Source organism: Otolemur garnettii, unplaced genomic scaffold, assembly GCF_000181295.1.
Source record: "Otolemur garnettii isolate 467f Iridium unplaced genomic scaffold, OtoGar3 scaffold00006, whole genome shotgun sequence".
NCBI classification, from domain to species: Eukaryota; Metazoa; Chordata; class Mammalia; order Primates; family Galagidae; genus Otolemur; species Otolemur garnettii.
This window is the reverse complement of record NW_003852401.1, coordinates 1559584-1586171: the sequence shown is the minus strand read 5'-3', so window position 1 is coordinate 1586171 and position 26588 is coordinate 1559584. Positions and strand designations below refer to the sequence as shown.

At 42.1% G+C, this 26588-nt stretch overlaps 1 protein-coding gene and 1 non-coding gene across 2 annotated transcripts in view; both read left to right on the top strand.

Moving 5' to 3' along the window:
• TEK (TEK receptor tyrosine kinase) overlaps positions 1–26588 on the top strand; it is a 100806-nt gene that overhangs the window by 46114 nt on the left and 28104 nt on the right. The window contains 9 exon segments of the mRNA XM_012814054.2: positions 5942–6052; positions 6951–7103; positions 8818–8949; positions 9420–9560; positions 12251–12379; positions 14325–14476; positions 16001–16145; positions 21282–21443; positions 23208–23342. Of these exon segments, the coding sequence (XP_012669508.1) occupies positions 5942–6052; positions 6951–7103; positions 8818–8949; positions 9420–9560; positions 12251–12379; positions 14325–14476; positions 16001–16145; positions 21282–21443; positions 23208–23342 (1260 nt within the window).
• On the top strand, positions 10585–10649 carry LOC111722826. Its single transcript, XR_002771485.1, has one exon. It is a non-coding gene; the product is annotated as a U7 small nuclear RNA (small nuclear RNA).

Below are 26588 nucleotides of genomic sequence, written 5' to 3'. Positions count from 1 at the left end.
GTTCAATAACTATCCTTACTGTAGTGTCTTGGTTTAATAATTTAGTGAGACTATTTTCTTACTCAATTATAGAAATTTTTAATATCACGCACTAATAGGATTGTGGCAGTTTATACAAAATATGAAAATAGGGAGCATATTCGCTCTTGTGTTTTGACAGTCACAGCTCAGGCTGTTGAGCTGGTCCTATTTCTCCTGCTGACCAGCTGGTAGGGTAAAGTCCATTGTGGTGAATCAGGAGAAACCTCTAGCACTATGTCTTCGTGCCACTATTAATTCCTGAGTGAACATCATGGGAACTCAGAAATGCCTGCCCAGGGACTCAGCAGGACAGGATAAACACAAATATATTCCTGCTTGCTGCTGACTCCTGCATCTCGGAGGAAGTGGAAAATCCATCTGTGATGTGCCAAAACACAGCTTAAATTGGCTCGCATGCCCCAAATAGCCGAACTGTTTTTTATCAATGGCATTATCCAAAACCTTCAACAGCACTTTGTTCAGACCTCACGGGTGATTTCAGTTGGGGAGAGGGAGTTATAAATAAACTTTGAAACATTTTTAGACCCAAAGCTCTGTTTCAGAATGATCTTTTAGGAGAAACATGTTTTTTTAATGATTATTTTCATTTAAGAAATTGCTTTATCTTAAAAATATCAAGCTCCCCAAACATGATTCGTGAAGTTGATGGGGAGGAGCCATTCCCAGCACGGATGAACATGTTAAAAGCACCAAGACAATAGGAAAACTTGAAATCAGATTCCACAAGGATTCTTCAGCCTCTACTTGAGCCACCCACAGGGGCTGCAATGTTGTCAGCACTTCCTGAACACTTACTAGGTGTCTGTGCCTTCCCCTCCCAACTTCACGAACATTACTATCTAATTTAGTCTTTATCAAATTCATGTCAGATGAAGATTTTTAAGACCCCATTAGTAGATGAGGCTTACAGCTATTGTAACTTAGGTGTGTTCCCTAGCTGGTGAGAGTTGGAAAGTCGGGCCTGAGTCCAGAGACTGGCTCTAACCACCGCCCTGTGCTGTCTTTTAAAACTGACAAGATCTTGCTCTCCTGGGACACTGTGTCTAGAAGGGTCGATACACCAGGAATGGCTGTGAGGAGGAAGTGCGGGATATTTGGAGAGGAGACCTGAGAGCCCCGAGAGCCCCTTACCTGTTTTCCAGGGGTGGTATAAGGTCCCTGGGGACATCTAAATGGAGACTGATGAGTGAGTAGGAGCTGGAGAGACACAGGGGAAAGGAGGGAGGCGAATGAGTGAGTAGGAAATCAGCTGGAGGCACTTATATAGTTCAGAATGGCTGGAATTGAGAGCTAAGAGCGCAGGCCTGGAGAATGATAATCTTGGAGAGCTGGTGTTATGTAATGAGTGTGGAGGTCTTCACTTTGTGTCTCAACTTCCACACACAGCCATGCTTAGCCCCATCTTACACATCGGTAAGCTGTGGGTGTGGGTATACCATCCACATGGGGGTAACTGTGAAAGCCTTACGAAGCTGCAGTGGACAGAGAGCTGCGCTGTTGCCCGAATACTTGTCTAGCGTTAAAGGGTGAAAGGTGTAAGCCTGACTCCCAGAAACGAGACTGGAGCAGAGATTCAGGCCAGGTTTATTGTAAGGGGAGGGAGCCCTCCTGGGCAGTGCAAAGGTGCATCTGCCCCTGGGGGGCAGTTAGAGACCACTTTTACTTGGGGCCCATAGAGGGTGGGCAAAATCCACAGCTTGCCTGGAAAGTTAGGGTGTTTGGTGTGAACTTTAGGCGGTGGAGACTAGACAGATCCTTTGTGTTTTTGTCTCAGGAGGGGAGGGAAGAGGGCAAGGAGGGGAAAGGGTCCATGTGTAGCTGCATCAGGCCCCTCAGCAAAGGAGACAACTGAAATTTAGCTCAATCATTTTCCAACTGTGAGAATTATCTTTGTGTACTGTTTTAGCACCACATACTTTTCTCTCCAGCCCATAAAGGGCAAGTGGATGGTGTCTCTTAGTTAAGTTCTGTCTACTAATTAGCCCAACCCAACAATCTCAAGCAAGTCATGTTCTGACACAGGCCTCAGTCATCTCATTTATAAAATGAAGTGGTTGGACTTTAAAGCCTTTTGAGCGCTAAGGTATATAATCTACAGAGCCTCCAGAGCCCTGTTGCCTGGTTCAAATCCTGGCTCTCACTATGTGACTTGGACAGGTTACTTAGCCTCTCTCTATAATTGTACTACCTATCTCATAGGAATATTATAAAAATTGACTTTATGTAAAGAGCTTAGACCTACACTTGGTGCAATAGCAGGCACTACTGAAAGGTGCTTATTGTTTTCATCACCCAGCCAAGTCGCATGACACTTGTACCAAATACAAGCCGGGCTCCTGTGTCATCAGGATTCCTGAAGGAGAACATGGAGGCTGAAGTTTCTTCCTTAGTACTCAGCGGAGAACCATCAGCCTAGAGCCATTAATGCAGGAGGAAGCAGGCTGGACAGCCGTGGAGCTCTCGTGTGCTTCTGCCCCTGAGAAAACATCTTAAAAGATACAAAGTCTGAAATAATAAAGAGCAACAGAGTAGGGGAGGGGAAAATTACTGGAGTTGCCCCCCAACCCCAGGATCCTTTTCAGAACACGGTGCTGAGTGAGAAGTCCCATGGTCAGCTAAACAACCTTCACACAAAGAGACAGAAAATATAAACAAGCTACATAGAAAGGAACAGTTGAAACAAACAGAAAAAAAAAAAATCTCAGAGGAGCCCAGAGCATGTCACAGAGAGCAAGAGCTGAGTGCATCAGGATGGCTTAATGAAGTAGCCGTCAGTCTGACCAGGAGCCCGTAAAGTGCACCCCTCACCCTGCGCCTTCCCACGTGTGGTTGTCCATTTTAGTTCTGTAGGGAAAGCCCAGGGCTGATGGCAGTGTGCACGCTGCCCTTTGACCCAGGCCACGCTCCCCTGAGTTTGTCCTAGGTCTTCACCTGCACCAAGGCATTCACATGCCCGGCCATGGAGGAAGTCCCGCCAGGGCACCACAGCCGGGTCTGCAGGCACAGCCCACAGCTGAGAAAAACCTAGAGGCCCTAAAGCTCTGGGTCCTTCTGACCATGGGTCAGAGGTATCTTCTAGCCTCACAGGAGGGCTTCCAAGCCAGCCGTGTTCACAGCACTTACCAGTCTCTCTCAAGCCACCCATCCAAAGCCACAGATGAGATGGAAATGATGGCACAGTAACCAGTTGATCCACCACAGGTTCTCAGCAGGAGTCTCTGAGCCTCAAGGCTTGGTCCTGGGCTGAAACTCTATAGAAATTCTTACTTTGGGGTGTGGGGTGTTTTGCTATTGATTTAAAATTTACGTGCCCTCTGGTTGGAGAATTTGTTACTCACAGAGGTGTGCTTTGTGGCTTAATAGGGAGGTAGCGTGCTTGAAAAGAACCTGTGTTTAGCTAACTGGGCACAGGTTTCATGAGGAGTTAACAGATCTTTAATCGTGCTCACTGCAATCAGTCCTGGGCTTGATCCACCCTCTGCCACTTACGGACCTTTCTGAGCGAGATACCTCAGCTCTGCAAATCTCAGTTTCCTCATCCAGAAGCAATAATACTTACCTTTGCAGGTTGCCAGGAATATTAAATGATGTTAGCTAAGGCCTCGGGTGCTCAGAAGAGGTCAGGGTAAATAAATGGCAACGCGGCTGTGCTGACCTTTACGACGTGGACCCGAGGGGCCGCTTTCCCTATGGTACTAAAACGGGCAACTGCACATGGGAAGGCGCATGGCGAGGGGCGGCCTTTACGGGCTCCTGGGCAGACTGACGGGTACTTATTAAAATCTTCTTTATATTTCTTAGATAATTTTCAGTCTGTTTGATTAATTAAATTTTCTGAAAGTTTCCACTGTGCTTGTAGTTTCTTTCTTAAATTCTGTCAGTTTTTGTTTCATGAGTTTTCAAGCTTTATTGTTAGATGCATATAGTTCAAGATTATTATATCTTCCTGCCCAAGGTGTGGGAATAAAATCTAACGAGGTTTTATTAGATGGTGAATGGTTCTGTCTTCGTATCATCTAAAGACCATCTTGATCCATAGCATTTGTTTTGGCTCACGAATAACTTTTCTTCTGTGTAAATGTTATAATACTAGTTTCTTTTGGTTAGTATTAGCTCAGGGTATTTTTATATCCCTTTATTTTCAAGCTGATATGTCATTATGTTTCATATATATTTCCTGGGAAGAGCACATAATTATATATGTATGTTAGAATTTAAATTTTAAAATCTATCTGAATTCATTCCACCATCCTCTCTCCTTTAACATATATTTGTCTTTCCTCCTCCCTATTCTTTTCTTTTCCATACCATAATAATCATTGGGCCCTTTTGCTTTTTCTCATTTTACGTCTTTTGTTCATGTCCCTTCTTTCCTGCCCTCCATGATAAGGAATGTCATATCAGTTACTTATCTTTTAGTAGTGATCCTTACATTTTTAACATTGGCTTAATTTTAAAAAGCCCGAAGTTGGCTCGCTGCCCATAGCTCAGTGGTTATAGTGTTAGCCACATACACTGGGGCTGGCGGGTTCAAACCCAGACCCGGCCAGCTAAACAACAATGACAACTGTAACAAAAAATAGCACGGCCTTGTGGTGGGTGCCTGTAGTCCCCGCTACTTGGGAGGCTGAGGCAAGAGAATTGTTTAAGCCCAAGAGTTTGAGGTTGCTGTGAGCTGTGACACTATGGCACTCTACTGAGGGTGACACAGTGAGACTCTGTCTTAAAAATACAAACAAAAAAAAAAAACACCCCTAAAGTTAATTCTTCTGTATTCCACAGAGTTTGGCTTTTTGCAAATGATGGTATACATTAAAGGAATTTGGAAACTCTGGTTGCTGGGAGAATGCTAGAAGATTTTATTTACACATTTTGTCCAACTTACCAAGGGAATCAGGAAATTTTCCAAGCCTGACACAGAGACAAAAGTTTTCAGTCAACTGGCTTATGCTTGTATAAGTCAAGCATAGAATAACTTCCGGTTTTCTCCAACCACTGTGTAGTCTCATAACTATGTCAGTTTTTAAATGTATAATTAAAGGGTAAAAGGCATAATATTGGATTCCATCCTTTATTCTTCAATATTTAAAGGTATTTAAACCATTAGTAATAAACCCAGTACTGTGTTCATTCCATGTGAGAAATGCTTGCAGCATTCTAAGCAATAAGAATTCCTTGAAACCACAAGAATGATGCCACAAAAGGACTTAAGGAAAAGCCATTGACAAATGTTTGTTTCTTTTCCACTTTGGGGAAACTCATCTTCCATTCATATTTTTTCCACTTTGAGAAAAATTAGGAGGGATTGGAGAAGGATGTCAGATTCACAGTGACTATGGTTTAATATCGTGAATTTGTTTGATAATAGATGCAGTTGAGGATCTCAAATCCAAAAATATGAAATTCAAAATGCTCCACCATCTGAAAATTTTTGAGGACCAATGTAGTGCTCAAAGGAAATGACCATCGGAACATTTTGGATTTTTGGATTTAGAATGTTGACATAATGCCAATATTCCAAAATCTAAGTACTCTGGATCTGAAACACTGTGGTCCTGAGCTGTTCATATAAGTGGTATTCAATCTGTACTAGTCAACACTATGTCCTTATCACCCCAACCAGATGCATGGAAAAGTTGTGTATATGTATATTATTTACATTTACATAGAGGAAATGACCCTTTCTTTCATCAGATTTTTTAAAAGGTTGTAACTTTAAGAAAGATTAAAACCCATTAGTCACCAGTGTTTTTACTATTTTTCATATGCGAACAACTAGCTGACTCTTAGCCAGTCTCCACCCTCACCTTTGGCAACTGAATCTCAAAGCTCAGTTGCTTCTGTAGAAAATGTGTGACCTCATTTTTGGTATTTGTTTTCTCTCTCTCTCCTTTGAAAGCTTCCTTCTTACCAGCTACTTTAACTATGACTGTGGACAGGGGAGATAATGTGAACATATCTTTCAAAAAGGTATTGATTAAAGAAGAAGATGCAGTGATTTACAAAAACGGTGAGTGTGTGCTTCATTTCCTCCCAGCACCATGGTGTGACCCACCAGATAACACAGCATTTGGGGTCATTATGCTATTTACAGTCTCAGGGGCAGATGTTTGCTTAAAGTTGCCATGATACAAGCTTGCCAAATTCTGTGTATGATAGAAGCCCTCTTGGGGGGTGTGTTTGGTTGCTTAAGTAAATGAAAGTGGAAGTCATATACATTAATAGATGGGAATATCAATATGCATGTACATACATTGTACATTTGTGAATATACTTGGTGTATGTATGTTCAATAAAGCCCCATCATAATGTGATAAGAGGGGTCCTAAATTCAATCGTGTAAAAGGTGAGGTTGTTTGTAAAATTAAGGAAATGACCTAGTAAAACTGGAGAGCCAATTGTCAGCAGTTCTGGAGGTCCAACTATGTAATCCAAATCCGTCTGGGTCCGAGCTGTGGTTTGGCACCACCTGGTGGCAGTTGCCTGATCCAGCTGGAATATTGATGGGGGCCATTCTGAATTCTGTGGGTGGATAGGATTTCTAGGTTAGAGCAGGGATTCTAAGTATCCCCTGGTTAGCTGACTAGGAGACAAGGTTACTGGACACTTCCCACCTGGCTTTGCCTGCTACTCTACGTTCACCTGTCCCTATAGAAGGTAAGTACTTAGACTACCTCCATCTAAGTGTGCTTGGGGTAGATTCTGCAGAGTAACCTGTCTGCTCTATCACCAGGCCTTTCTTCACTACCAGGAATGCATTGAATAGTTCTGCCTTTTCATTCTTCTCCTACAACCAATATGTGAGAGCACATTTTCTTTATCAGGGCAGGGGAAACTGATTAAGTGGAAGGGCCAGACAATGAAGCCAAGAGTGTGACTGATTATTCTCTACTTTTCTCCATCACTAGGGTCCTTCATCCATTCAGTGCCCCGCCATGAAGTACCAGATATTTTGGAAGTGCATCTGCCTCATGCTCAGCCCCAGGATGCTGGCGTGTACTCAGCCAGGTACATAGGAGGCAACCTGTTCACCTCGGCCTTCACCAGGCTGATAGTCCGGAGTAAGTGATCAAGAGGCCGCCACTTGCAGTGGTGTAGTTAATAGAATTTTTAGTGCAACTAACATAAACAAAAAACAAAGATTGGTTGGGAAAAACAGAGATCAGTTGACTCTCCAGAGGTTCTGAGGGTCTTAGTATCTGTGTGCCAGGAATCAGGGAGAGAGACCAAATACAGTATCTACAGTAGAGCCTCATGAGTTGACCACCCAAAGGACTATCACAAACTGGTCAACATATGGAAGTGGTCAATGAAAGGAACTTCCATTGAGTGCATGTGGTGCATGTCCAGTCTATGAAAATTAGGACAACGTAAGGATGTGGGTGGTGTAGAAAGGTGTCAACTATGGAGGTTCTACCGTATTTATTATATCATAATATCATGGTGGTAAAAAGCTTAATGAAAAATGTGTAAATGTTAAAACAAACATGACTTAGCATAGAGTAGAATTCAAAATTCACTTGAACTCCTAAGGTCAAGCAAAAGATTTGATTTTGATCTCCAAGTTTTCTCTTTTCAGATTGTGCTAGGAGCACACGTTCATTTCCCCTGTTGTTAGGAGTGTATGTATTTTGACAAAACCATTTGGGAAGCACTGCTCATATCTAAAATCAAACTAAGAAAGTTTGAGTCGGGTCACAGTCATTCCATTTAGGAATATTTTTCCCTAGCAGGAGTTTTCTGATGTTTAATAAAAAATGATGTGCCGCTGAAGGCATTTGTCCCTTTCTCATAACTATAGGGTATCTCTCCAGGATAAATTGAAGCCCAAACATAGTACCTAAAAATTTTGTGAGGCTTGGCACCTGTAGCTCAGCAGCTAGGGTGCCGGCCACATTCACTGGAGCTTCTTTGCCACTTAGGCAGCCCTGCAAATTTAGCTTTCATGGCACCCCTTCTGGGAAGCCTTTCTTTATGCCCTCTTCCCTCCCCAAGACAAGACCAGATACTCTTTGTCTTTGTTCCTATCATCATTTCTTACTTACATGTCTGTCTTCCATATCAGACAACTACCTTTTAGACAGCAGAAACTGTATTTTATGCTCAGTTACCAGTGTCCACTAAAATGACTGACACATACGTTGACCCCAAATAATTGATTGATGCAAAGGATCTCAATCAATGGAGGTTTATTAAAGCCAAAGTTGAGGACACGCAGGAAAAACACAGCACAGACCAACCTGTGGATGTTTTCCTGAAGGAGAATGTGGAAGTTTCAGCATTTAAAGGCATACAGAGGGGAAAAAAATATGCGAGCATGGGGCTAGTGAGACAAAATGATTACATAAGAGCAGGCAAGTGTCAGAGGAGAAGAAGAGAATAAAGGAAACACTTGCTCCTGGGTAGGTGGAGGAATATCTGATCCTGTCTTGTCTCTGTTCTGTTCTGTTCTGCACCTGTGAAGATAAACTTACAATTCATTGTTAGTGTGGAATTGGAATAGACTTCAGTTTTAGGTGTCAGAGGGAGCCTGTAGAACTACAGCTATAATTTGCATGTCCTTGTTTATGGGAGGCAAGCAAGAAATTTCCTTAATGAATGATCTGTGAGACCAGTCCTTCACAAATGCCTGAGGGATCTACCTCCCCTCCCCCTTTTGCATTAGGGGAAGTGGTCCTCAGATTTTTATTTTCTTTTTACACATAGTAGATGCTCAATAAAAGTTTGGTGAATGAAAGTGCTTTACTCACTATAGTCCTTTTTCCTTAATTAAAGGATGTGAAGCTCAAAAGTGGGGACCTGAATGTAACCACCTCTGTACTGCTTGTGTGAATAACGGTGTCTGCCATGAAGATACTGGAGAATGTATTTGCCCCCCTGGATTTATGGGGAGGACATGTGAGAAAGGTAAGTCTAGAGTTCTTGATTAGTAATCTGTAGATTTAAAAAGCCATCACTGTAGGATCTAGAAGTTTTGATCTAGACACAGATGATAATAGAAACTAAATGGCCTCCATTAGGCCATAAAATTGCTTGTGCAAATTAGAAAAAGTTGCCCTGTCCTTAAGGTTCTTTATTGCCAACCACTGGAAAGTTATAATAAATACAAAAATCTATGATGTTTACAATGTGAATGTCACCCTCCAGATTTGTGCAGTATATACCCTGATAACTGTGAGCGGTGGCCCTGATGGTGGTGGTGGCTCTGTGGGGCAGTTTCATTACCTGTAAAATGGACCATACAAGTCATGTCCACCCTACCTATGGCCATAGCTGAGATTAGACTATTGTCCATGTTCTATAGTCCAGGAGAGACTAATTCAAAGAGCAATTATGCATATTTGACTCTGAGTTAACTTTTTTGTTTCCCTCCAAAGCTTGTGAGCTGCACATGTTTGGCAGAACTTGCAAAGAAATGTGTACCGGGCCAGAGGGATGCAAGTCCTATGTGTTCTGTCTCCCAGACCCCTATGGGTGTTCCTGTGCCACAGGCTGGAAGGGTCTGCAGTGCAATGAAGGTATGGACCAATTACACTCTTGAATTGACAGAGATCTAGCAGGTGTACAAAGGAGATCCACTTTGCTGGAAATCACAATGTAGGCTATACCTGGACTAACTGCCCAATCAAATTACACATTGTTGGGCTACAGATTTTGAACCATAGATGCTCAAAGTTAATTATAATTTCACAGTAAGTCTATGGACCTTATAGGAAGTGCATCTCACACATATCACCTGAGGATCTTACAAAAACATGGATTCTAAGGTGGCACCTGTGGCTCAAAGGAGCAGGGCGCCGGCCCCATATGCTGGAGATGGCAGGTTCAAATCTAGCCCCGGCCAAAAACTGCAAAACAAACAAACAAACAAACAGAAAAACAGATTCTAATTTGGTGGGTCTGGGCTTGGGCCTGAGGTTCTGTTTTTCTAACAAGCTCCTAGGTGGTTCTAGTGCTGTTGGTTTTCAAACCACACTTTGAATAAGAAAACCATAGAATTTGTTTTTTTTTTTTTTTTCTCAGTGGGCCATAAAAATGATCAGAGTTTTTAGATCAGATTCAAACATGGTTTGAATAAATAAAAGTTAAGATTTTATCTGCTGTGGATCTGACTCAAACAGTACTAACTTCATCTACACAGAGTCCCTCTGTCCTTTCTAAAATATACTTTCCTGCTTGACAGACTCAGTGGTGTGCATGTGACATCTATGATCCAGAGTAAGTATCACATCTTCTGTCACACAGTAGCTGAACATGAACCTGCAGCTAAATATGCCAGACTCTCTCTAATGAATGTTAGCATGGTGAATTAGCCAAAGATCCAGGGCTTTTCAGTGTTTGCCTCCCAAGGTAAACACATCTGGCAGTAATGGGAGCTACAGTGGGGTCCCTAGCAACTTTTTGTCAGCGCTCTAGGACAGAGCAGTTCAGTGGAAATATAAGCCATCTGCATACAGAATTTGAAATTTTCTACTAGTAGCCACATAAAAAGTGTAAAAAGAAATAGATTAAATAATTTTAATGTTACTTGACGTAGCATGTCAGTGTTACAGCTCTTTTAGAATTTGTCTCACAGGTTTTCTGGTCTCCACTAGAAGACAGCCCCACCCCCAAAAAACACAGCATGTCAAAAAATATTACAATTTCAGCATGTAACCAGTAGAAAAAACGTTAATGAAAGGTTTTGTATTCCATTTTTCAAACTCAATTTAGACAAGCTATATTTTAAGGGCTCAGGAGCTGTTGGCTAGTGGCTTTCATCCTGGATAGCACAGCTCTAGGGCTGGAGAAGAAGGGGCCAAGATGAGGGTGACACAAAAGTATACCTATATACCATAGGTATATAGTCATATATACCTATGTGGCTACTACAAAAGTGAACCCCTCACTCAGCTTCCTCCAAATGCTGTGTCTGCCCCCATGGCATGTTGAAGGAGCCTCAGCAGTAGAGGAATCCCATCTGGCTTCTGAGATATGCCCCATAAATGGTAACTCCAGCAAGGTACATGGTGATTCCAGGAGATGTAGCCCCTCAGTAAGCTCCCAACTAATGGGTATAATATAGGGATATTTGGCATGCCTCCAAGGTGAGGGACTCAAATACAACTTGGATTTTGCCTAACCAAATGCAAACAATGTCACCTATTCATATGTACCCTTATATTAATTTATTTAACTTAAATTAAAAAATTTAAATCTTATGCAAAATTTCAAAACATGTATATACATAAACACTTTGCTAGGACCCAGGAAGAGGTACATGCAAAGAAAACAATCAAGAGAGTGAAGAGATAATGTACAAAATGGGATAATATATTTGCAAACCATACATCTGATCACGGTTACCATCTAAAATATATAAGGAGTGCAAACAACTCAATAGCAAGAACACCACCTGATTAAAAAAATGGGTCATCATGATTGGTCTCTATTGATTTTTTTTTTCTCATAAGAATGGGTTGTAGTTCTCTGTTACTTATATTGCATACTTTGGGATTATGTTTTGGATATTGTGAATGTTACATTGTAGAAACTTTGGAGTATGAGATAGAGTCTTGAGGATGTTACTTTTTTTTGACTCATTTTATCAGGCAGTAAACATTTTAGGACTCATACTGAAGACTCTTAGGTATCAGGTCAACCTCGGTTTAGTTCTTTCATCTCTAGCTTGGCTGCTTCGAGTCTGCACTGAACATGCATTGTCAGAGGATCAGCCAAAGATTTGGGACTTCTCTCTGACTTTCCTTTTCTGGGTTTTCTCCCGCGCTTTCCAGTGGCTGTAGTTGCCCTGACTCTGTCCACGGACTCCTCAGGCTAGTAAGATAGCAGGTTTTCTTCGGAGGTTTAGCCCACTCCCATTGTGTTAACTGTACTCAGCAATTAGGCTACAAGCCATCTTCCGGTTTCAATCCCCTCCAGAACATGCCTTGTTTCGTTTTTCCCCATCCCACTTTTTTGTGCTTCCAGGTAGTTGTTTCCCAAATACTGTTGTATCAATGAGAAGGTTGGCCTGGTAGAAGCTTATTCAACTCTCCTGGAGGCAGGACTCTCCAAACTTTGAAGTTCCCGGTAATTTAGATAAATCAACTGTACCTTATATGAATTGGCAAGGTTTACAGATTAGAGAGAACAATAAAACTAGCCCTCTACAGGCTTAGTTTTCTCCAAATCCCCTGAACTAACTGGTTTTTAATGTCTCTGTTTACAGCATGCCACCCTGGTTATTACGGGCCAGATTGTAAGCTCAAGTGCAGCTGTACCAATGGGGAGATGTGTGACAGGTTCCAAGGATGCCTCTGCGCTCCAGGACGACAAGGGCTCCGGTGTGAGAAAGAAGGTAAAGCAAGGTAACACTGTAGTCAGGCCACGTTCGGCACATTTGAAACGAGCTGTGCTGGTGTAATTCTTCCCCAGCACCCTAAGATCCTCTTCTGTTTTCATCTAGAAGTTGGGAAGAATTCATTGCAAATCCTGAGTACAGCATTCTAACCCTTTTCTATGGATGCTCATGGCTGTTTTCGTTTGTCTTTCCACTGAGAATAGACTGTGTGCTCTAGACAAGTGGCAGTCAGCCAGCCGAGCTCGACCTGCCTCTCCTGCACCCTTCCCCAGTACCAGCCCTTTCTCTGGACATGCAGACCAGGGAAGGAGCTACCTTGGAGAGACTGGGGCAAAGGATATTTTTACCAAGAGATATAAAGAATGAAACCAATAGAAATGGTTACACTCAAAATGAAATTTTAAATAATACTCATTCAGAAATTGTCCTAGAGCAGGAGTCAGAAAACTTTGATCCACAGACAAAACCCACCCCACTCTTTTTTTAACAGCTGTATTGAGAATAATTTTTATGTTATAATATCTACCCCTTTTAATGTACAGTTCAATGGTTTTTAGTATATTTACAGAGTTGTGCAATCATTGCCATAATCTAACTTTAAAACATGTTTATTATACCAAAAGAAACCTTGTACCCGTTAGTACTAACTCACATTCTCGCCTCCTCCCAATCTCTGGCAACCATAAATTTACAGTTGACACTTGAACAATGCAGGGGTTAAGGATGCCAACCCTCCTTGCAGTTGAAAATTCAGGTAGAACTTTTCTTCCTTCCTTCCTTCCTTTCTTTCTTTCTTTCTTTCTTTCTTTCTTTCTTTCTTTCTTTCTTTCTTTCTTTCTTTCTTTCTTTTTTTCTTTGAGGTAGAGTCTCACTTTGTCATCACCCTTCATAGAGTTCCAAGGTGTCATAACACACACTGAACTCAAGCTCTTGGGCTCAAGTGAGCCTCTTGCCTCAGCATCCTGAGTAGCTTGGACTATAGGAGCCACTATGGTACCCATGTATTTTTAGAGAAGAGGTCTCACTATTGCTCAAGATGGTCTGGAACACCCAAGCTCAGGCAATCCACTTGCCTTGGCCTCCCAGAGTGCCAGAATTATAGGCATGAGCCATTTTACTTGGCCCCAGTGTATAACTTTTGACTCCCCCCAAAACTTCTCATAGTCCACTGTAAATTAGAAGCCTTACTGATAACATAAATAGTTGTTTAACACATAAATGGACTAGTATCTCTTAATATTATATGCATTCATGAAATAATTTTGTCTTAATTTTTTTTGATATTTTTAGGCTACTACACAGTTTGTGAGTTTTTTCAAATTGTTGCAAATCTCAAAAAAAATTCCCAATATATTATTGAAAAAAACTTGTGTATAAATGAACCCACAGTGTTCAAACTCATGTTGTTTGAGGGGTGCCTATATTTTCTCTCTATAGATTTTCCTACTCTTGTCATTTTATTTTTTTTAATCTTATTTTTTTATTTTTTTGAGATGGGGTCCTACTCTGTCACCCAGGTTGGAATGCAATCACAGCTCTCTGTGACCTTGCATTCCTGGGCTAAAGTGATCCTCTCCCCTCTGCCTTCTAAGTAGCTGGGACTTTAGGTGAGTGGCACCATACCTGGCTAATTTTATTATTTTTTGTAGAAATCTCGCTATGTTGCCCAGGTTGGTCTTGAACGCCTCAGTCAGGGTGACCAGCCTTATGAAGAGAGTGGACTCTGCATTCATAAAGTCCTAGGCCTGAACCTGGCTGTAGTCTTCTTATCTGGAAAATAGGGACATAATAGCACCCACCTCACAAGCTTATTCCAGATGATAAAACAATAAAATACTTGTGAAGTTCTTGCCCAGTGCATGGCTTGCTAAGTAGCTATGTTTATTACTACTCTTGCTGCTGTGTTAAGGATCAGATGTCACAATGTGTTCTCTTCATTCAGGCATGCCAAGGATGACCCCAAAGATAGAGGATTTGCCAGATCACATAGAAGTAAACAGTGGCAAATTTAACCCCATCTGCAAAGCCTCCGGCTGGCCACTACCTGCTAATGAAGAAATGACCCTGGTGAAGCCAGATGGGACAGTGCTCCGTGTAAGAGCCACATTCTTAATCTGTTTACCTGACACCATGGAATGTTTTCAGTGTCGTAATCTCTCCCCTTAACAGCTCCACTTGGGGCTTGCTTCCTTCTAGGCCAGTGTGCTGTTAGCTTTGATAATGCCCCATTTCTGGGGAGGCAGAAGAGACTCACTGCAGTCCGCTGCCTGCCAGCGCCACAGTGCTCTGCTGGGAATATGCCCACATGGAACGGATGGAGATGAGTGCCAGGGACGAGGCTTGCCCTGCAGAAATGACCAGCTGGGTGTGAGGAGATATAGGTGTCTGCCTGTGTCTGCCCTCACAATCGCCCCAGGTCTCTAACCCCTCATAGCAGTAAGAGTAAGGTGGTCCCGTGGCCCTAGAGGGGTGCTACAACCCACGCATCAGCAGGAGATTTAGGTGCTATGAGGTGCTGCCAGGATGCGGAGTTTTGATGACTGGTCTACTTCTGTCATGCTCTGTGGAGCAGCACGTGGGAAAGTATGGAAGCGGGAGTTCAGCACCATCTATTGGACTCTAAACACATGGGTCTTCAATCTACTCCTCATGTCTCCAATTCAGAAACTGTGATCCCTGGGATCCTTAGGTCCGAGCACCTTCGGGGGCATTCCCCGGCATCTTCCCCCGGCCACACCGCTGGTCAGGGTGCTATCACAGCAGTTCTTTTCTGCCAGGAAAGACGCAGCTGCCTTTCTGACGTTTTGCTTCTTTGTTCTAGCTGTCCTAAACATAGCAGAAATAGGAGCTATCCAGAATTTCTCTGTATTACAAGTGATCCTCAAGAAGTTGATGTATATTTGCATCTAAAGATTTAAAAACATGTATCTTAAATTTTTGGAAAATCTCCTGTGCCATTAGCAGTGTTCACATGTCAAATGTTCCTTATTCCACCAAATAACTCATCAGGTCGAAGGAACCAACAGACAGCTTCCAAAGTCTTGTTGGCTTTTTCATGAATTAATGGAAATAAAGGCAACCAGCTGGTTAGGATGGACCATCCCACACATGCCTGCTTACTTAACATTACCTGGCCCCTTTTTACAGAAGGGGAAACTGGCCAAGGGAAGCTAAGTGCCTAAGTAATTGGTCAGAATTGGCAGAGGTCCATGTGTCTGTAGACTTTTTTGGCTTTTGCCACCACAGCACACTGACCAGCACACTTAGGAAGCCACTTTGTCCTCCTGCCCAGCCATCTCTGTACGAGACTGGAAAGGAACAAAGCTTACCAGGAGCAGTGTAAAAGACGTTAGACCCCTTGCTCGTAAGTGTTTACCCCACACTCCGAGACACACACACAACAGCAGGATCTGAGAGGGCATCAATCCAATGTAAACCTTCAGGGCTACTACAATAGCTTTGGAAATAGGCCAGTGATTATATGAGCAGTGCATTCGGCCTCTTGATCTGTCCTAGAAAACTTCTTATGAAACAATGAGACAGAGGTCAGTGTTCTGGACCTTTCCTTATGCCTCCCTAGAAGTTTTTATTTTTATTTTTTGTATTTGACCTTTCCAGCCAAAAGACTTTAACCATACGGATCATTTCTCAGTAGCCATGTTCACCATCGAACGGATCTTCCCCCCCGACTCAGGAGTTTGGGTCTGCAGTGTGAACACAGTGGCTGGGATGGTGGAAAAGCCTTTCAACATTTCTGTTAAAGGTACGCTTCGTTTTCCAAAGGAAGAGCTCGTATCCTTGACATACCATGTCTGTATCCTGCTAAGGAAAGTTATCATATCTGGACAGAAATGCTTTCTGCCCACCAAAGTTTTTTATAGGATGCTAGGCCTTTAAAAAAAAATTATATGGATGAAAATATAATGAAGAGATTAAGAGAATGATCTTTGGAGTCACTCAGCCCTGAGTCTGATTTTGTCCCTAGCAGTTTATAATCTTATACATGGCCTCGAGCAAATAAAGTTAATCTCAATCTGTCCTTATTTGTAAATGGAGCTTGTTTTAGGGACTTCTTAAGGTTATTGTGAAGATAGATTAAATATATAGACTGCTTGAAATTATATCTGGCATAACACATCTGGTAGTTATTATATTTCAAACATCATCATTGTTGTGACTTCTTATTCATTATTATAGAGAATAATTTGAGGAATCTCTATTTTGAGGATTAATTCTTTATTATGAAGCTCAGACTATGCCATATAGTTAACCTGGCTGATTGTTGACATATTCAGAGGTTTGGGTATTCTTCCTGCTATGAGTTAATATTTCAAAATTCAAATTTATTAATCTGAGTGATGTGTACATTTGTAGTATGAGAGGAAGGAATAAAGTGGAGGTCAATCCAAGTCAACTTGGCTGGCGTATGTAGCCACAACAAGACATTTTAAATCTGGAAGTTACTTTTAAAACCCTATTTAGACAGATGCACCTAACAGCTCTCTGGTATGTATCCTAGGAAGGGTACTAGGCTAAGATAATTTATAAGTGTGAATTTATTCACGGTGTGAATGTTGTGTAAATAGTTATTATACTATATTGTTCAGAGAACAATGACCAGAACAGAAAGTTTGCACACGTTTAGTACAGACACAATTTTTTCCTGAATATTTTTCATTTGTAGTTAGCGACTTCATGGATGCAGAACCCATGGTTACGAAGGTAGCACAGTTGGAAAGCACAGATAGCAGTTTTGAACATAGGTCTGATGATTCCAGACACAGCACAATCTCATCTAGACCATTTTGCTGAGACTCTCGTGTTACAGACGAGGGAGGAAGATGACTAACATTGATTTGTATTAGTTCCACTTCATTACTTAGGAATCTCTAGGGAGATCCTAGAGGTAACGTCTACAAATAAGACGACATAGATGCTCATTATTTCTTCTAAAGGCCAATAGCAGCAGTAGCATGAATGCAACCTTATAGATCTGGATTCTCTGCCCCTAGAGTCCATGAATCTATGTAAACCACCTCAGAATCATCATCATCATTATTGATGATAGAAAGAAGCTCAAATCTGTTTTATTCAGTACAGCATTTATATGACTGAAAGCATTTCTTAATCCTTGTATGTTCCTAGAATAAAGGGAATGATATGCAGATAAGACAAATCATATTTAAGCTTCTTGCAATGTTTGCTACCTATGAAAAATAAGTTAAAAACAAATCATGTTGCTAACACACAGAAGACTCACTGATTCTGATTTTTATTTTGTAATGAAAGATTCAGCATATAACATCAGTGCACAGAAGCATCTCCAGTCCTAAGTCATTGATGCCTCTTTAGTCACACATTGGCTGATAACCATAAAATGGAAATAGCCAGTAGGAATATTAGTGTCTTTTATTTAAAAAAAAAAATAGATAGTAGGCTTCACTACCAGTGTGCAGATTGGTACAATCACTTTGGAAAACTGGCAATGTGTCTTAAAGTTACATGTACTAAAGAAAAAAAAAATTACATATACAACCCTACAACCTTAAACAGTACAACTTTCAGGTATATGTTCAATAGAATGAGTACACATGTTCAAAAAAGATGTCTTTGACAATGTTCAGAGAGATTTTATACATAATTACCCCAAACTGAAGTTAATATTAGAAGGGATAAATAAATTGGGGTATAATCTATATGTATCAGTTTGCTGGGACTGCTATAATAAAGTACCACAGGATGAGCGGCTTAAACAGTAGAAATTTATTTTTTCACAGTTGCAGAGGCTAGAAGTCCAAGGTCAAGGTATCAACAGAGTTGCATCTTTCCTCCTTTCCTCCCTCCCTCCCTCCCTTCCTTCTCTCTCTCCAGAGCAGCTGAGACTACAGGTGTGCACCACTATGCCTGGCAATTATTTAATTTTCCTGTAGAGTCTCCCAATGTTATCTATGCTGGTCTCAAACCTCTGGCCTCCAGCCATCCTCCCATCTCTGCCTCTCAAAGTGCTAGGATTGCAGGCACGGGTCACCATGCTCAGTCCCGGAGCTCTCTCCTGGGCTGTAGATGGCTGTCTTCTCTCTGAAGTCTTCACAGGCACTTCCTTTTTTACCTGAATGTCCTGATTTCATATTTTTATAAGGACACCATCATTCTTATTGGATTATAACTCACCTTAATGAACTCATTCTAACTTAATTACCTCTTTAAAGGCCCTATCTCCATGTACAGTTATATCCTGAACTTCTGGGGATAAAGACTTTAACATATGAAATTGGGAAGGATCACAATTCAGCCCATAAAGTCAGGCAGAGGAATATTAAACAGCATTATTAAAGAATTCCTGCAATAACCTGGTTGAATCTTGCAGAGATGATAGTGAATGAAAGAAAGTATATGCTTTATAATTCCATTTGTATAAAGTCAGTAGTTACCTCTGGGTAAAGGATATTGACTGGGAATAAGCACAAAGGTACCTTCTGGGGGGCTGGAAATGTTCTCTGTATCAATCCGGGTGTTGGTTACATGGGTGTATACACAGCCAAAGTCCCTTAAGCTAAATACACTTAAGATGTTTGCACTTTATGTATGTTAAATCTCAGTAACAATTATTAAAAGGAAAAAATAATATAAAATGATGAGTTACTAAGAGAAAGCTTTAGGAGTGATTTTTTTCACCCTCATAAATGTATCACACACTAGCCTTAGTGGCTATAAGAAAATGTACATCTGCTGATTTAAACAAAGACATGGTCTTATTTGATCCAGACAAGGGAAGCATGATGTAGGGAATGAACTTACTCACAACAGTGCCCCCTTTTTGGACCTGAGTAAAATGGGTACCCAGTCTTATCTAACTAAACACTGGCACGGTTGCCCTCCAGTCAGGGAATATTACTTGCTTAGGCTTCTTACTGGATTCATTATCCTATCTTTGGACAACTTCCTAAATCTTCATTCAGTCAGTCAACAGAATTTATTTAAGGCCTATTATGTTTCAGCTCCTGTTCTAGGTACTGGGAATCGAGCAGTGATTAGAATAGGAGGGAAAAAACTTATCATGGAGCTTACATTCCCACGGGGAGGCAAGCAGTAAGCAAATAAGTAAATAAAATGTATAGTTTGCTAAAATGCTGAGAGCCATGGAGAAAACTAAAGCTGACATGAGGGTGACCATGCCAGAGCAGTGCTGGAAGGTGGTCATGCCTTCCTGAGAAGTTGATACTTCTTGAGCAAAGACTTGAAGGTCATTTCTAAGGAAGGAGAGTCAAAGCATTGAGACAGGGAGGAAAAGTAAAATTACCCAATAGTGTAACGTCCCCTGAAATCTAAAAGGCTCTGTCTATAACGCACACTCTTGGGGGAAGAAAGACAAAATCAGGGATGTACTTCTAGGTAGGGTGGGCTGATGGAGCTCTGGAGCTCACGTGAAATTCAGTTGACAAACATTTAGTATCTGGCAGGTGCAGGTGAACAAACCTACATGGACTTTGCCTTAAGGGAGTTTCAAGTGCAGTGCGGTATTTTATGAACATTTTAATATTATCATCCCCCCTGAGGAGCTCTTTCAGAAATTGTATTCCAAAGCTCTCTCCCATCACCATACATTTTAATATCATAGATGTACTATGTATCTGTTTATGTATTGTGGTTCTTTGCGGGGCTACAAACCATTTTAGTGGCTGAAATTTTTTTATCCTCCAAGAACCAGTTTTTACCTCCTTGGGGAATACATGGTATTTGAGACAAGGAGATTATTCTACATTATCTGAGGGGGTACACTGTAATCACATGAGTCGTTAAAAGCAGATAACCATCCCTGATAACAGCCAGAAAGGGTCATGGTGAAAGAAGGGTCAGAGAGAGATGATGCTGTTCACTTTGAAGGTGGAGGGAGGAGCCAAGACTTGCAGGTGGTCTCTGCAAGCCAGAAAGAGCAAGGAAACAGATTCTCCAGTAAGCCTTGGGAAAAGAACGCAACCTTGCTAATGCCTTAATTTTAGTATAGTGAGACTCATGTCTAACTTCCGACTTCCAGAACTGTGAAATAATAAATTTGTGTTGTTTTAAATAGCCAGGTGTTGTGGCTGTTGCCTTTAGTCCCAGCTACTTGGGAGGCTGAGGCAAGAGAATCGCTTAAGCCCATGAGTTGGAGGTTGCTGTGAGCTGTGACACCATGGTAGGTGGCATAGTGAGGGAGGCATAGTGAGACTCTGTCTCAAAAAAAAAAAGTTTTGTTTTAAACTGAGAAATGAATGTGAACATAAATATATGGTCTAGTGGGAAGACCACTATTAAATAATCACTTACATTTACAAAGAACAATAAACTCTAAAAATGACAATAAAGGAAAAGTGGAGGTTCCCTGAAAGCATATAGTTCACTCGTAATTGAGCTTCTGGGATAAACGCCTGGGAAGAAGTCACACTAGAGCTAAGGGTAACTGGGAGGATCACAGGAAGTAGAATGTTCCTTGTAGGAAAACAACATCCAGAAAGGACACAAGAAAAAAAGAAGCTTGGTGCTTTGATAGTTGGGTGACCTGATGGGTGGGTTGCAGGCGAGGGGAAGAGGAGGCTGAAGGGTAGGCAGGGGCCCAATCGTACAAGGCGTGGCAGGTCACAACATGAATTTGGGATTTCATCCTGCATGTAATGAGGATCCACTGAAGGTCTTGGTCAGGGGAGTGCTCATACTTTAAGAAAGCGCATCAACTGTGGATAATGGGTTGTAGGAGCAAGAGCCTGACAGAGAGCTCGGAAAGCAGGTGACATCTTTGGATTTGAGTAGAGGCTCTAAGAGGACCTTGTTGGAAAAGTAAAACTTGTCCTCTGTTCTACCTAAGAACAACTATCAAACCCCCAAGCCCAAAGACTAATCTGATTGCTGAAATTTTATTTAGTTCTTCCAAAGCCCCTGAATGCCCCAAATGTGATCAGCACTGGACACAACTTTGCTGTCATCAACATCAGCTCCGAGCCTTACTTTGGGGATGGACCAATCAAATCAAAGAAGCTTCTATACAAACCTGTTAAACATTATGAGGCTTGGCGACATATTCAAGGTAAGGTTTGCACGGGATGGCCCCAGCTGGGATGTGACACCAGGAATAAAAACCTTTCCCCAAATCCAGAAATCCCCTTCTCCCTAGGGTACCCCTTTCCCTTGAGGTGTGGAGGATTTCATTTTGGAGTCTGCAGGGGTGAGCGTAAGGGGGACCTGTGGGACTGGGTCTAACTTACTGGAAGTCGTGTACTATGGGCCCCAGAACCAGCCTGCATTATGAGTTACTGTACAGATTTCCTCTCCAGGCCTCTCTGGAACTCCAGGCCCATCCTTAGTTGTTGTGTCTTGCTTGGTTATGGTGGTTTGCACCATGACTGAGGTAACAGGAAAGTTCAGGGGCTGCTGGAAAGGAGAGGGATTTAATCTGCCTAAGAAGTGGTAGTTGCTGCCATATTTATCTTTTTCTCATTTTGTGTCTTGCCCTGTCTCGCAGGCTCCTAACACAGTCTTTTGGAAGAATTTGTGCCTGCAAAGTTTGGGCTGTGGCAGACCAGACTGGGAGGCAGGGGGTGGGGGACATGGGTAAAGAGAACTATGTGCCCCTACCCCAACTTCCTAAAAGAAAAAACTTAATAATTCAAGACAGTGTGACCAAATGTCAAAGGTGGTGAAAGCAGTTCCTTTTGAAATAAAAATTAGGATTCTATTTGTTGCATAATGATAAAACCACAATTTTAAAAAAGAAGGCAAAACTGAGTGTTATCCATTGACCATGCTGCCTTGACTGGGCTTCCTGCAGAGACCTGCCACTGTTTTGATTGTAGGTCGCATGTATTCTCCACCAATAGTTTTGCCTTACTGTGTCCCTGATTTTGTGAAAAGGGCTTCCGATCCACTGTGTGTGGATCATCTGAGAAACTTGCAAAAAAAAAAAAAAGAAGACAAGGAGGTTTAATAACAGCAGCTGACCCGAGTATCATAACCAGGTCATGGTTATTACTGCACTCTTCACATTCTACTGTAGACTCAGACAAAATTTAAGATGTCAGTGATGGAAGGCTGATGTGCTGGATTGCTTGGTGAGGTCTTTTGTTGTGGTGATGGTAGTTGTTGTATGGTGGGAACAGTCCATTGCTAATTCTGTCAGTGGGCATTCACAAAGCCATCTTCTAAGAATTGTTAAACACAGCCCATGTTTTTTTTAACCAACCGGGAATTTATCATATGGTAAGTCAAAAATGGACCTTCGCATTGTACATGGAGAAATAGAAGCCGGGTAAAGCACATAGCTAAGGAGAAAGAGGCACCCAGCATTTGTTTCTGGGACCTGTTTTCAAGGCCTTCAGAATCCTTCATTCTAATGGGGCAACCATTATAAATCAGTTATCCGGTCACTTTAGGCAAACCCTCAAAGAGTCTTTTTCTCTTGATAGCTTGATTATAATCGGTGTATCCACTTGAAAACAGTAGAAATTGTTTCATTCTAATTGAGTTTCCCCCCTAACTCCGGTTTTCCATACAGTAGGAGATTTGTGAGGTTTTATTACACAAATGAAAAGATAAAAACACTAGCGTAGTAATGTGTAAGTGGCACAGAGAAACGCGTATAAACGTGTGCGTTGTCACCTGGAAACATCCTTTCAAAAGCCAAATTTTTCTGGTGTTAGGAATGATGAGGCCTTGCAGATGGAATTGCCTCTCAGTTTCACTAAGACGGTGGTTCATAGAAACCTAACATTGGTTGCCGTTACCATAACAATAACTCCAGCTTAAAGAATGTCAGAGGATGTAACTTAAACTTCCTGGGCTTTCCTCTTCTCAGTGACAGATGAGATTGTTACTCTCAACTCTTTGGAACCTCGGACAGAATACGAGCTGTGTGTGCAGCTGGTCCGGCGTGGAGAGGGTGGGGAAGGACATCCTGGCCCTGTGAGACGCTTCACAACAGCTTCTATCGGTCAGTGGAAGCCAGCGGGCACTTATTCAGGAGCGGGGCGGGAGGGGAGGAAGGGGAAGGAGGAAGGAAGACCAGGAAGGGTGGTGGTGGGTGAGTGGGTGGGTGGGGATGGAGGTGGCAGGCGTTTGCTTTTGAATGGGTGGGAAAGTGACAGGAAGGCCAGCAATTTGGAGCCAAACTGTTCCTTTATTTGGGCTGGACTCCTGGTCTGTCTCCCTGGGGGAGGGGGTCTGCAGCCATCCGTGGGGAAGATGAAGGAAGCAGATGAGCCTCCAGGAAGGCAGGGACATCCCTTAGGAGCTGGGATTTACTTAGCAGCAACTGTGCTGAGCCCGGGCGCCTGTGTTTTACCACCAGCTTCCTGTTTCCATCTGCAGGGCCCAGGCCAGGCTCTTGTCACAGACATATTTTGGAATCCCAGTTTATTTATTTTTAAAAATAACTTCTGACTTTTCAAAATAATTCATGCACACAACAAAAACATCAAATAGCATGAAAGGCTTTTACTTAAAGACCAGCATCCCTCACTACACCCCTCCACCCCCCAGTCCCTCTTTCTATAGATAGCCATGGTCATCTCCTTAAGCTGTTTCTGACAAGAGTCCCCTCCAGGACTTTAAATCAATAGTTCCCACACAGATTGTCTGTCAGGATCAACAGGGTTGGGATGGGGTTCAGTAATTTGCCTTTCTGGTATCTCCTCAAGTGATGCCTCATGTTGCTGGCCCTGGGTCCACGTGTTTAAGCAGATGTGTGTAGAAATAGTTCTTGATTTACAGTGTCAGGTGGTGTGTGTGGTGTGACGTCCCCGTGATGGTCACCAGGACTCCCTTCCCTGAAACACTGGACTGATCCTTTGTGATGTTCTCTGTTCACCGTGTTACCATCTCAGAGTTGGTGCTTTATAGTTTTAAGTTCACATTACCATGGAGAGTAAGAATTACCATCTTCCTCATTTAGTAGAGTCTGAATGTGGTTAATAACTTGCCCATGGTTGATGCTCTGGCTCCATTTCTTAGTATTATTATGATTATGAATCTAGGATCCCAAAGGCATCATTTCCTTAGCCCAATTCATACATTTTCCCATTTTTAAATCCCCGTTAGTAAAGGCAGAGGGAGATGAAATGATTCAGTGAGAAGACTAGGGAGAACACCTCGATCTGCCTCTTCAGGGATTATCTACCCTAACAGAGATGCTTTTCCTTCAAACACCCATTTAGTTTTCATCTGGCCAGCAGCATCCTTAAAGAATGCAAACCTACTCTGGGAAGCACTGCACAAGTAAGAAATTGCTTCCTGGGGACCCATCCAGTTGTGAATACAAAAAATTATAATAATAATAAAGTCAGAAACTATATAAATTGGAGGCTAAAAGAGCCTCCCAACTATGATCAAAGGGACCCCTGATAGGGCATCAGGTTGTTGCTAAAAGGCGAATAGTGGTTAATTCTCTCTCAGGTCAGCGTTGCTGAGTCAAAGGGGAAGGTCATAATCTGACTCAGATGGAAAGTATTTATGGGACAGAACATAAAACACTCCATAGACTCACACTGTGCTGTCTTTAGCCCTCAGAATGTGTTCCAGCCTGGATGTATTCGGAGGTCTCTTGGCCTATTTCAAAGTAGTTCTCAGGAATGGACGGGAAGAGAATTCTTGAAGGTTCTTCTTTTCCCATCATTTGAATTTTGCTGATGCTTGTTTCTTAATTCATTTGGCAGTTGTACTGCCCATGTGTGTTAATTGAGGTGGTGAAGGCCAGGGGGAGGAGAGAGCAGAGCTTGCATTCTGACCACATGCAGAAAGAGGGCGCACAGGGAGAGGTGGAGGGAAGGAGAGAGGGAAATGACCATTGATTGGGTTGTTCCCGTACAGGAGCTGGAGTAGGGGGTCTCCATGCGTCCTCTGAAACATCAATTCTTCCTTTGGCTTTCTCACTGTAAACCTGCACAACCACACTGGGCAGCGTACTTCGGAACTTAGACTTAAGAATTTAGCAGGAGGCATTGGCATCACCACTCCCAATTCATAAAGGTTATAGTTGACATCACCACTCCCAATTTGTAAAGGTTATAAGGAAAGGGCAATGAGACCTTTAGCACAGGGCCAAGCAAATTCATGCCTAATGGCTGCTGCTTACTCGACTGAGAGCTGTCCGGCCGGACAGGTGAGGCTGACTCCCCTGAAGATGGGAACAGACCCTTCCTCTCATGGCTCACCAGGGTTAAAACAGCATTTCTTAACCTTTTCAAAAAATTTACTTTCTTAAGAAGCTTTTCTAGGTATCTTTGTCCTAGTAGATCCTCCCTTTTCCTTCAGGCAATTTTAATACTGCAGATAAACTCTATGTTGGTTTGTATATTATAGTCCTTTATAAATCATTGTAATAATCTAAAATTTTCTCAGACCTCAAGAACCATCCACCTCTAGGGGTGATACTATCTGCACTGGGAATGCATAAATTAGAGGATTCCTATCCTATGTTTTGGAGGGGCTTTATATCTGGAATAAAAAATATCACTTTCCTGTTACTAACTGAAAACTCACAAACGTCTCCTTTGTCCATGCCATAAGACATCTTGAAAGAAGGAAGGCCGGGAGGGAAGAAACTCATGTTAATAGAGCCCCTTCCACCTTTCAGGCCTTTTCACACCCAAGTTCTCATTTATTCCTCCTGATTCTAGAAGATGGTTATTTGAATTCATTTTACAGGTGAACTTGGAGAGGATATGGATCTGCCCAAAGGGGCACGTTCCTGTCTCTCTGGCTTTAAAATCTATATTGTTACTGTTCCACTAGCCCTGGGGGGTGACTATGGCCCCCTTAATGTGACCAGAGCAGTGCTATGCCTGCCCCCACCACCACAGCTGTATGATGGCTGCAATTCTTGCTAAGGGAAAGTAACCCTGAAATTGCTTTAAAACATATTGTTCAGAATGGTAACAGAAACACTAAATTCTCACACCCACAATTCCACAACCTCAGCAAATCCACTGTTTTCATTATTATCTGTTTCCTTCCTACGCTTCACCATTGTAGACACGACTTTTACCAAGTTGCAGTCAGAGCTCTTTCTATAAATATTTATATTGGGCTTCCATACTTTCCCTAATTATCTATTTTAAGCCATTGGATGGCTTTGTTGGAATTTATTAAAGCATCTTCCTAATTTGAGTGCTTAGGTTTCTTCCAGTTGTTTGGTATTATAAACAGTGTGATAGTGAACATCTTCTGTTTTTTTTTTTTT